The sequence below is a fragment of the Ictidomys tridecemlineatus genome, chromosome 4 (assembly GCF_052094955.1).
Source record: "Ictidomys tridecemlineatus isolate mIctTri1 chromosome 4, mIctTri1.hap1, whole genome shotgun sequence".
Classification (NCBI taxonomy): domain Eukaryota; kingdom Metazoa; phylum Chordata; class Mammalia; order Rodentia; family Sciuridae; genus Ictidomys; species Ictidomys tridecemlineatus.
In genome coordinates, this window is record NC_135480.1 from 175,003,393 (window position 1) to 175,015,476 (window position 12,084).

Genomic DNA, 12,084 nt, shown 5'->3' on the forward strand with positions numbered 1-12,084 from the left:
TGGCAACTTTAAGATGTAAAAAACTGGGCATGGTGGTGCACACCTGTCATTCCAGTGACTCAGGAGGTTAAGGTAGGAGGATCTCAAGTTTGAGGCTAGCCTCAGCAACTTAGTGAGACCCTGTCTCAAAAAGGGCTGGGGATGTAGCTCAGTGGTAAAGCACTCCTGCATTCAATCTCCAGTACCCAAAATACAATAAAATAAAAAGTAAACAAAATCTGTGCCATTGTACAGATCAAGAGGTAATTGGATAATGACAAAAGTGATGCTTTATGACTTCCCAGGCTATCGTAAAAGGTAATGCAGCTTATGGCTGATTTGGAACACACTAACTGGGAGCCCTCAGCCACTATAAAAAAATCTTTACCACTGTGAAGCCCAAAGTATGCCTAGAAAGACCACTTGAGAGACCCCATAACTGTTTGCAAAGAGAAATGCCTGGCCAGTTTCTAGATATCCAGCAGCCCAGCCCACTATTCTAGCTGCAGCCCGTCTTAACTACAGGTGCAGGCCACTCAGCCAGACCTACCTAGCAAAGCCTTTCGCAAGTTCCCAACCCACAGAACCATGAGAGAAAACAGTTACTGTTGGTTCAGATCTTTTAAATGTTGCACTGAGATCATGAGTTGTTTCTAATGCCTGTGTAGCTGGCATGGGGAGATTCAAGTGGGTGTTCAACGTTTACTTGCCAACCTCTTTATCAGGGCAACTTTGCTTTTTAATTTTTTCCTAGTACTGAGGATTGAACCCCGTGCACTTTTAACATTGAGCTTACTCCCAGTTCTTTTTATTATGAGACAGGGTCTCACTAAATTGCCTAGGCTGACCTCAAACTTGTGATCCTCCTACCTCAGTCTCCCAACTCACTGTGATTACAGGCATGCACCACTGTGCCCGTGTGCAACTTTGCTTTTTTATGTCAACTTTTAAATGTTATATAATAATGCTTTCTATTAATAGGCTTTTTGTTGTTGTTCAGAAAACAATATTAGTTGCTTTAAGTTATATAAGCTTAAAAAAAAAGCAACAGTATAAGTCTCTTCTAGGAAGGAAATGCTTTTGGCTAGTGAGTTAAGAACAAAACAACACAATCGTTAAGATTTCAACAAAGAAATGTATTTCTTCCTTAGAATTTCACTCAGAACAGTAACATAAAAATATATACATTAAAATAAATTAAGATGTGATTATTTAAACATGTAATAATTTATGTCAGAATATATTAGTCTTTCCATGAATTTAATAAAGACTTAAAAGATTTGGTTTTTGATTCAGTACCATCCTTTCAAATATTTGGCATGAAACTTTGTAGCAGTGCAGTTGTTTGGTGTTCACTGATCATGGTTTAACCAAGAAACACTGATGTCCCCTTTGCGGCACACCATCTCACCCAGACATTGATGCGCCCGAGCCACCCTGGAATGTCTGAACAGTAACCAGGCCCTGGAGATTATTTAAGGGCTGGTATAGAGTTCTAGGAATCAGCCAAGCTATCTTTTTCACATCAACCCACCAGGGAGGAAGTTTTTCAAATGTGATATTGACTCCTTGGTTTTGTTTGTATTTTGTTACTGAAGCAATACATTGTAGAAACTTTCAGGCTTTTCTAAAATAAAAAACAATCTGAAAAATATATGCATGTTTTTTTAGATTATCTACAAGTACTCATAAAATCCTGTCACTAGACCAAATACTGTACTGGCGAGATTTTCAGAGCAGAGAGGAATATTTTATTAAATTCACAACTGAGAGGGTCAAGAACGAATCGAGCCAGGCTCAGTGGTGCATGCCTCTAATCCCACCAACTCGGGAGGCTAAGGCCAGAGGATCACAAGTTTGAGGCCAATCTCAGCAACCTAGTTAAGATCTGTTCTCAAAAATAAAAAGGCTGGGGATATAGCTCAGTGGTAAAGGAAAAAAAAACAATAAACAGTCATTTGCAAATCAGGTATTCTTATTAAAGCTTTTGATAACCACTGGGGTTGTAGCTCAGTGGTAGAGCGCTTGCCTAGCATGTGGGAGACACTGGGTTCGATCCTCAGGACCACATAAAAATAAAATAAAGGTATTATGTCCATCTACAACTAAAAACAAAAAAATATATCAGCATTTTGAAATGAGAAGTTGTGCAACTTAGCAAAAAAAGACACCAGGACCTGGGATCAAACCTTATCAAGCTTATATCTAAGATTCACTAACTGGGGGGCTGGGGATATATAGCTCAGTTGGTAGAGTGTTTGCCATGCACGTACAAGGCCCTCGGTTCAATCTCCAGCACCACCAAAAAAAAAAAAAAAAAAAAAAGATTCACTAACTCCATGGTTTTAGATAATATCACTTAAAAACACTAAGTTTTGGGTTCTACAGAATGGGAATTCAAATACCCACTTCACAGGTTGTAAGGATTTAGAATAATACATATGAAGCACCTAGTTCAGAACTTGATACACAATAGGAACTTAATAAGTGTGGTGGCTGGAAGTATTTCTTACAGGTTGATATTTTTTCATTCATTTACATTTTGTACTTTTGTAATTTTCCACAGGTTCTTAGTCAAAATCTGGGTTCATGGCTCTGGGCTGTAGGAGCTGCACCTATAAACACTGCCTTCATAGACACTTGGGGGTCATATGCAAAACCGTGTGAAAAGCTACCAAAAGAATTATTTGCTGTCAGGAGCAAAGATCCTTTTGGGGATAATCTCCTTTCAGAGGCTCTTAAGTCCTAGTGGCTTCTTAGTGGTCTCTAAGAAGATGAAGACAAGGTCACTAAAGCCAGACCTCTGGTCTTTTGTTTCTTTGTTTTTGCAGTGCTGGGAATCAAACTCAGGGCCTTACACATTGCTAGGCAAGAGCACTACTGAGTACTACCACTGAGCTACACCCTCAGCCCAGATCCCTGGTCTAAATCAAGCTCCTATAAGTGCTGCTAGTATAACAACATCTTTCAGCAAAAACATTTGGAGGTGATGTCCAATGTCTATGGGGTTTTTTGGTTTTTTTTTTTTTCTGTAGTGGGAATTGTACCCAGGGCCTGGCACATACTAGAAAAGTGCTCTACCACTTAAAAAAAAAAACTTTGAGACAGGCAAGAATCTCTTGCCCAAGGCTGGCTTCAAACCTGCAAGCCTCTTCCCTCAGCCTCCTGAGGGCTGGGATTACAGGTGTGTACCACCTCGCCCACCATGTCCAGTGTCTTTATTGTGGTGATCGTTTCATAAGTATATACATAAGACAAAGCTTATCAAATTGTACACTTTAAAAAATACTTCAACAAAGCTATATTTAAAAAGTTCAGGTAAGCTTTTCCCGGTAAGACTCTTCTGTTCCCTGACTGGATCCCTTTCTATTCTCCAAGTCTGGGGTTAGATAAAGAGTTATTAACCCACACATATGAAGCTCTCATCCAAAGTAGGTCTGCAAGGTCTGGGTGGTACATTAGTAAGCAGAGTTCTAAGGCTTCCTGGTCTATTATTGTAGCCCCTTTTAGCACAAGAGGTTGTGATTGGAACTTACAGGCTTCTCCTAAAATGACCCCTAGAAGGAAAACATCAGAAAGAGCAGCATCTACAAAAATGGGCACAAAAAGGTAAATTTAAAAGAGACGAAAAGCAAAAGCACTCTCTGCCAGTGTCAGCTGCAATAAAATACTAAATTTGCTGTGTAAGAAATGTTCATCTAAAAGAGAAGAACTTGATTCCACTAAGAAGTTCTTGAGTCTCGGCCCATGTCCACTCCTGGGAATCTAGTGGATCCTTCGAGTTGTATAGTCCAGAACCATGCTGGCAGCACCGAGCAGGGCAGGGTCAACTAAATCTGAAACCACCACATCCACATCCTGCACCGAGGACAAGGCTTGCTGGCGAATGACGTCCTTGACGATGTGGATATAGTGACTGGCCAGTACTCCAGAGAGGATCACGAGGGAAGGATTCATGGTGTGGAGGATGTTCACAACCCCAAGACCAAGAGCTGTTCCAGCTACAGGAAAACAAAAATGAGTTTTGGGGTACTAAACTAAAAACACCAAGGAAGAAGGTAGGAAAGAGCCAGTGGCCAGTAATGGTAAAGTATATTCATTCTAAGTAATGGGGAGCAATATTTTAATAGCTGTTCATGAATTTTTCTTTTTTTAAGAGACAAGAGATTTGTTATGTGGCCCAGGCTGGCTCTGAACTCCAGGGCTCAACTGATCCTCCTGCCTCAGCCACCCAAGTAGCTGGAAATATAGGTGTGTGCCATGATTTATTCTTTTTGTTGTTGTTGTTGAGACAGAGTCTAAGTTGCTGAGGCTGGCCTTGAATTTGCAGTCCTTCTGCCTTAATCTCCCGAGTTGCTAGCTTCAAAGGCATGTGCCACTGTACCCTGCTCATGATTTTTTTTTTTTTTTAATGTGGTGCTGGGGATTGAACCCAGGGCCTTGTGCATGCAAGGCAAGCACTCTACCAACTGGGCTATATCCCTACTCCCCATGATTTATTTATTTATTTATTTTTAATATATTCCTTTTGGTATGGGGGATTAAACTCAGGGGCACTCAACCTCTGAGCCCCATCCCAGCCCTATTTTGTATTTTATTTAGAGACAGGTTCTCACTGAGTTGCTTAGTGCCTCATTGTTGCTAAGGCTGGCTTTGAACTCACGATCCTCCTGCCTCAGCCTCCGGAGCTGCTGGGATTACAGGTGTGTGCCACTGCCCCCAGCCCTGTGACTTATTCTTAATATGAAAACTATCATGTGATGTCTTTTTTTTTTTAATATTTTTTAGTTGTCAATGGACCTTTATTTATTTATTTATTTATATGTGGTGCTGAGAATCAAACCCAGTGCCTCACACATGCTAGGCAAGCACTCTGCTACTGAGTCACAACCCCAGCCCAAATCATGTGATTTCTTGAAGTGAAAAATGAGTCTCCAAAAGAAGTATAAAATGGTATATACTGTAGAATATAATCTCAACTATATAAAAAATGAACAGAAAAGGAATAGAAAGGCTCAAAAGAAATACTAATAATTGGTATCTCTGAATGGTAAAATTTTAAAGTAATACTTTTTCTTACTGCTCTTTGATATTTCTCTATCCTATAGTATTATCAAAATTGTAAAACCAAACACCTATTTATAAAAGTACTGCTGCTGGCAAATGCCTTTAATACATTTCTTTTTTTTTTTCCTCCTCAGAAAATAGGAAAAGTACCTCTGAACAGAATGCAGAATACTGGTTCCCTGAGGGAAACTGTGTTCTCTGCCAGAGCCTTGGTGTCTGAGAATACTCCCTGTGGCATGGCTGCCTGGAGCCATTGGCTCACCTGTTCTTAAGATGCTCTGGGCCTTCGCATTGCCAAGTTTCGCAGCTTGGATGAGGTGGAGTGCACCCACGGCTTCATCTTTTGGCACTGACATCCCTTCCACCAAGAGCAGGTCCTCTGAGCCGAGTGAAGAGAGTGAGGAGAAGCAGTTGTTAGTGAGCTGTGGGCAGCCCTGGGGAGAGGCCAAGCTTATGTGCTTATGGGCAGCAAGCCCCGAGTGAGGTGCTTTCTGTTTATAGTCGCAGGGCTGAAGATGAAGCTCAGTAGTAGAGCACTTGCCTAGTATGCACAAGGCCCTGAGTTCAATTCCCAGCCCCGTGGACACATTATGCAAAACTTTATTATTCATAAACATCCATATATATTGCCCCCCCCAAAGCCTTTGCTGCCCTCTTGATAACTGGCTATACATAATCCAAAACTTCTATAGCTGGGAAAAATCTCAAATGTGATGACAGTCTTCTAGCCCTCTGGCTCCCTTGCTTTTCACTTCTAAATACTGGAGTCTTTAAAGTATTCTGTCCCCACAAATGATCAGGCTCCTTAATTCAGTTCCATCCTCATCTACCCCAGACGCAGTGCCACACTACTTCAGTGCCCAATGTTCTAGGGTAGCATGGCACAGCAACTGCAGAGCAGTCAGGCCTGGGTGCGGTTCCAGCTCTGCCACTACTAACTGCATAGACCTCCCCATGTCACTTCATCACTATATATTCCTCCCTTCTAGAATACTGGGGCAGTAGTACCTAGGGTCATTTCAGAGATCAAATGAGATAATGGATTATTAAGTACTTAACAATGCTGGCTAGAGTAAATGCTAAATAAACAGTAGAGATTTCTATTACTTGTAGTCTTTATCTTTCTGCCAGTCACCAATCCAGATCAATCTCCAGCCCAATCTATTATTCTAGGCTCTGAAGGAAGAAAATCCCCAATCATGCAGACGACTACCTAGATACCAACGGATTTCTCCTATCTTTCCTGAGCCTCGAAGTTACTAGTTCTCACTTTCTCATTTTTCTTCTATACCTTCACCAATACATTTCCACACTACTTACTTCTCTGATAAAAGATGCCACCAGGCTGGATTCCTGTACTTGTCTGCCCCCACCTACAAATCAATCAGTGCTTGCACATTTTTGTTCTTGCCATCTACCTGGCTTTGCAACTCATTTCTTCCCACCTGTTCAGAGACTCTATGGCTGGTACTCCACACCTGTTCTCCTACATTCCAAACCTTTACTTCCATTCCCATGGTTTCTGTCCCACCAGTACATGCTTACAGATTGGTTCTGAAGCAAAAAAAGATACCAACCATCATGTAGCTTTTTGGCTTCCCTCATTTTATGTATAAAGTATAGAAATACATGTGGAACATAAAAAATACATCTGTGGTAGGGAAGTTTCACCCTCACCAGGGGAAAAAAATCATTTAAACAGGCTCTCTAGGGAGAAAATGAAACCCAACATTCAAACATGAACACAGTTGTAAGGGCATCAAATGATGTCCTTGTGGCCATAGCCAATGAACTTTATCAAAATTCTCATAAGTAGCACTTAACATTACTGACTACACCCTCTGAAACACTCGTTTTTTTGGTTGGTTCTATGAAGTTTTCCCTTTTCTGGCTCCCCCCACCCCCATGCCTCTCTCCCTGCCCCTCCAATGCTGATGCTGCTCGGCATTCCATCCTTGACTCTGGCTTGCCTCATTCCCTGGTCTCATTCATAGGCTTAACTACCACCTCCATATTGACGATTTCCAGTCCCTCTTTCTAGCTTTGTCCTGAGTGCCTCGTAAGCATTTCTACCTGGATGTCCTCCAGGTACCCAACCATCATCTTGTCCATTTTCAGAATATAGTATTCAGCCTTAATTGGATCCAATTGTAGGCATTTTTAACTACAGTCCTTCCCTTTGCTTGCCCCAATTTTAAAAATAGCTAATCCTATAGATCATAACCTCCCTCCTCCAATAGGGGCAAGAGGGATATTAGGGATAAAAGCAGGTGGACTGGCTGTCCTGGTGTGCCTGCTCTCCTGATTCCCTCTGAGGGCTCACCCTTCTGCAGAATAATTTTTTGCCTTGCTGACCCACTTCTGAACACGTTTGACTTCGGTATTCTAATATGCCTATACCAAGTCAACATTCCCACCCCTGAGCTGTCCAACCAGAAAACTGAAAGTCACTCCAGAACTGTCCCACCTAAAGCCATCCTCTGTTCAACTGCTAAGTTAGGAGTTTAGTGAAGAATCTAAAATTCAGATCTGTCTGCGTCTTTCCTATACTATTTGTTAATGGCTTTTCTCCTGCTACACTACGCCAAGTCTTGCCCTTTATGCACCCACGCCACTGTTTTCATGCCTAGAAGAGCTCCCCTGACCATCCACACTTGCTTGATTAACTCTTTGGTTCTGATGTTCAACTCCCAGGAAGGCACCTGGCACTCCCTCCCTGTGCAGAGAGTTAAGTGGTACTTGCAGTGTCCTGCTTACTTGCATTTGTGTTCCTTGGCCTTTATGCTCAGTGGCTTTAGCACAATATGTAATAATGACATTAATTGAATCTGTCCATCCTGACTTGCATAACATGTCTAGAAACAGCTGTAATTCAAAGAGATCTCTCAGTTCAAAAACTGAAAGATGTTCATTTTTTGCTTAATTAAAATGTACCCGCCCTGTGCTAATGGCTGAAACAAAACTAAAAGAAATCATCCCTTATGTCTTAGACCTCTAGGCCCCTGTCCACCTCTACCCCCAGAGAGGGAGAGTGTTAATTTGGGTCAGAGCCAAGCATCAGTGGAACATCAGGAGGGAGCCCTGCTCTTCCTCTAGGAAGTGAAAAGGTTAAAAGTCCTGGCTTCAGTTTTCGGCTCTTTGGATACTTGTCTACTATTTGGTTACTTAATCCCTAAGGGGAAAGATACCAACCATCATGTAGCTTTTTGGCTTCCCGCTGCAAGGCCATTCCGGAAGCATATGCTTCAATGCATCCATGGCTTCCGCAAGAACAGTCGGGCCCATCCAGAGACACAACAAGGTGGCCAAGTTCTGCAGCACAGAAGGAGCTTCCATGGATCAATTCATGCTGATGGATGATCCCACCACCAATTCCTGCATTAAGAGACAAAAATCTATGATGTGGCAATGCCTCAATGGTTTAGCAAAGTTTTCCAATGCTTGCTTTTTTAGACAGTTGAAATGTAGTATTGCACCAAAACTTTATTTGGTAGCATTTTGAAAGGAAATATTTTTAGCAGATCTTTGGATACCTGTGTCACATCTGCTTGGTTCACTCCAGTTTCAAACAGCTATGGCAGACCGTTCAGGGCACCTGGCTCACCTAGTATTGATGGCTTACCCCCTTCAAGCACACGCTGCCTATCTCTGCACACCATGGCCACCTCCCACACTACAGTAAGAGCCCACTCAGCCATGAAGGCACAGTGCCAAGAGGCAGCCCTCACCAGGTGAGATGGGAGCCAGCATTCACAAGTAGACAATTCTGCACTCTGCTCTATAGGCTTTTTCAGGTGTGGGAGATTTCAACCCCCACTGCCCTTAAGGCCACTTTGATAATGCTTCCTTTAATGGCTTTTCTCCTACTGTGTTTCACTTTTCCCACTCCCTCCTGCTTCTCAGGTTCATCTCCTAAAGAAAATACCTATACCCAAATGGTTGTTATCAGAATCTGCTTCTCCCCTAACCCCAGTACGGGGATGGAACCTAGGGTGTTCTGCTACTCAAATACATCCCAAGTCCTTATTATTTTTTTTTTCAAAGAAAGAGGAGAGAGAGAGAGAGGGAATTTTTTTTAATATTTATTTTTCAGTTCTCGGCAGACACAACATCTTTGTTGGTATGTGGTGCTGAGGATCGAACCTGGCCGCACGCATGCCAGGAGAGCGCGCTACCGCTTGAGCCACATCCCCAGCCCTCCTTATTATTTTTTGAGATAGGGCTTTACTAAGTTGCTGAGGCTGGCCTCAAACTTGTGATCCTCCTTCCTTAGCCTCCTGAGTACTTGGGATTACAGGTATGTGCCACCACTATACCCAACTCATGCTTTTGCTCTGAGGAAAGCCAAGATAAAACAATCCAAAATAGGGCTGGGGACATAGCTCAGTTGGACATAGCTCAGCCTTGCATGCACAAGGACCTGAGTGCATACAAGGATCCTCAGAAAAAAGAAAAAAATCAAAAAAACGTAGGCTGGGGTTGTGAGTCAGAGGTAGAGTGCCCGTCTAGCATGTGTGAGGCACTGGACTCGATCCTCAGCACCACATAAAGTAAAATAAGACATTGTGTCCACCTATAAATAGAAAAATAAATATTAAAAAAATTCCAAAATATATCACACATCACCTGCTTCTCTGAAGCAGAGAATATGAATATGATTTTGTCTCTCTTAACCTTTATTTTATTTGTTTTTATTTATTTTTTTTTATGTGGTGGCGGGGATCAAACCCAGTGCCTCACGCATGTTAGGCAAGCACTCAACCACTGAGCCACAACCCTGGCCCCTGGTTTTGTCTCTTCTTGATGATGCTATAACTAAAAATTCAATTCAAATGTTATGAATATAAACAATCCTCTTTCGAATGGAATTTAGGAATTATTAAGGAATATGGGGATCTTAGCTTAGAAAGCTCTGCTTTTAATTGCTGTCCTTCCATCTGTCACCACCCCTCTGATTTACAGCTTGTTAACTACTCTGAACTAGGAAATGGTATCCAAGTTAGCTAAAACCACATCCAAGAAAAGGGAGGAACTATATGAGCTAAAGTGCATGACCTCAAAGGGAGAGGTAATATAGTGCAGAGTTTAAGCACACACAAGTGTTAAGATTAGGCATATTCTAACCTAACTACTTCATTAGATGAATCTACTTTCCTCATTTAAAAAAATAAAATTGTTCTCCTTAAATATATACAATAAAAATAAAATTAAAAATAAAACAGGAAAACCAAATTTGGACATCAATGAAAATGACAAAAGTAGGGAACTTCAAAAATCCATCCTGCCACTTAAGCAATGAATAAGGGGGCAAGGCTGTCAGAATCAACTTGTTTTACAACTCCTGAAACTTAACCAAAGATTTACAGCATGGAAAGGAAGAAGGAAAACAGTTTATCTCAGTAAGTCTGATTTTTAATTTAACTTAACCTGGACCCACCCACTCCCTAGCTTGGAAGTGACCTTGAACAACAGCCCCATTGCCAGTTCTGGCATATAGATACCAGTACCTGAGGAAGCAGAATCAACTGGTTCTCAAAAAATTGTGGTTGTTTTGACTTAGCTGGTAGTTCCCTGGAAGACCAGTTCCAAGAGCTTCCTTATCTCTCACCTAACTGGGAACTGTTCAATGCTGAGGGGAGTTATACACAGGTGTTTGTAGAAGGCATTTAAAGATAAAATGTATTAGTCTCTAGTGCCTAGAACAAAGCGGTCGAGACATGTAATAGACTAAAAAACCAGGAGGAAAAGCTGAAGAATGAGAAGTTTAGGGGAATAAGAACTCTGACTATGTATGACAAGTTCCTAGAAATTTAGAAGGCCATAGGCAAGCCTAGCGCTGGGCACATGCTTAGAAAACACCTGGGAAAGCCTTAAGCTCTCACCTATGGTTCACCTTCAGGACATACTCAAGCTGGAAGCAAAGACTAAGGCAGAGTTGTAACTGCTTAGCAGAGGTTGAAGACTAGTTCCAATACACATTCTAGCTCCTTCCCTTCCTCTCTTACCTGTGCCTGTGATAAGTGTAACAAAGTTTTCCAGTCCCTTTCCTTGGCCAAATTTCCTTTCTGCCATGGCAGCGCAATTGCCATCATTGTCTACCCACACGGGGAGATGCAAAGTGTCAGAGAGGGGGGTCCTGAGATCCACAGAGTTCCATTCTTGTATCAGTTTGGTTGAATGCAGCACAATTCCTTCCTGAGGATTTACACGGCCACCTGTGGAAATGCCTAAGCTCCACCACAAACACAAGGAAAATAATTCTGATTAGCAATCTTAGGAAGGCATGCCAACTTTCTCAGCTCAGAACACAAATTAGAGCTGGTGATGTAGCTTATTGGTACAGCTACTTGCCTAGCATGTATAAGCATTATTTAAGGAAAAGTTTTCATCAGCAGTATATTATTGCACTAAGAAACAAGGTGATATAAATTCAACTTTACTTTATATAGAAGTGACTAAACAGTATAACACAAGTGATGAGAAGCTCAGTAGTGTCAAGGAAATAAAAATTATAAAAGCAGCATTACAAAAAAAATTAACATACACACAATTAATTCACCCAAGATCTCAATACAAACATTGCCAAGGACTACAAGGAAATATTAGACAGTTTTATAAATATTAGACAGTAAATCTATAGCTCCCCACAGATTTACAGAACCATCAGTGCTTCTCCCATAATACTTGTCAGCATCCCAGGAAGTCACCATGCTTTGGGTATACAGATAGGACCAGAGCCATCTGTACACAGGCAGACCATGACATGATATTCAGAACTCAGTAGACTGTACATTAAGATGAATATTTCTTGGATTTGTAATTTACCATCTTACCTACTCCCAAAATTCTGCAATTCAGTTTTACAGCTTCTGCTGCAGCTTCTACACACATCTGTAGGATTAAATTAATTCTCTCTTCATAGGTTTTGGGATTGAACTGAGTATACTTCTTAACTATTTCACCCTACAAAAGAAAAAACAATAAGATCTATCTCACTTAGCTAAGAAGCCTGTCACACAGTGCTATTCCACAGGCTTG

General features: G+C 41.5%; 1 protein-coding gene across 7 annotated transcripts in view; it reads right to left on the reverse strand.

The window, feature by feature from the left end:
* The window catches only part of Gne (glucosamine (UDP-N-acetyl)-2-epimerase/N-acetylmannosamine kinase), a 77,273-nt gene that overhangs the window by 9,021 nt on the left and 56,168 nt on the right, over positions 1-12,084 (reverse strand). For 5 of the 7 annotated variants that reach the window (XM_078047819.1, XM_078047818.1, XM_013359058.4 and 2 more), the window contains 5 exons: positions 11,880-12,009; positions 11,052-11,273; positions 8,239-8,421; positions 5,309-5,425; positions 1,095-3,980 (listed from right to left, as the gene is read on the reverse strand). In XM_078047819.1, the coding sequence (XP_077903945.1) occupies positions 3,745-3,980; positions 5,309-5,425; positions 8,239-8,421; positions 11,052-11,273; positions 11,880-12,009 (888 nt within the window). In that variant the 3' untranslated portion in view covers positions 1,095-3,744. Of the gene's footprint in view, positions 1-1,094; positions 3,981-5,308; positions 5,426-8,238; positions 8,422-11,051; positions 11,274-11,879; positions 12,010-12,084 lie in introns of those variants that run through there. The other 2 variants (XM_078047820.1, XM_078047821.1) reach the window with 1 other exon arrangement.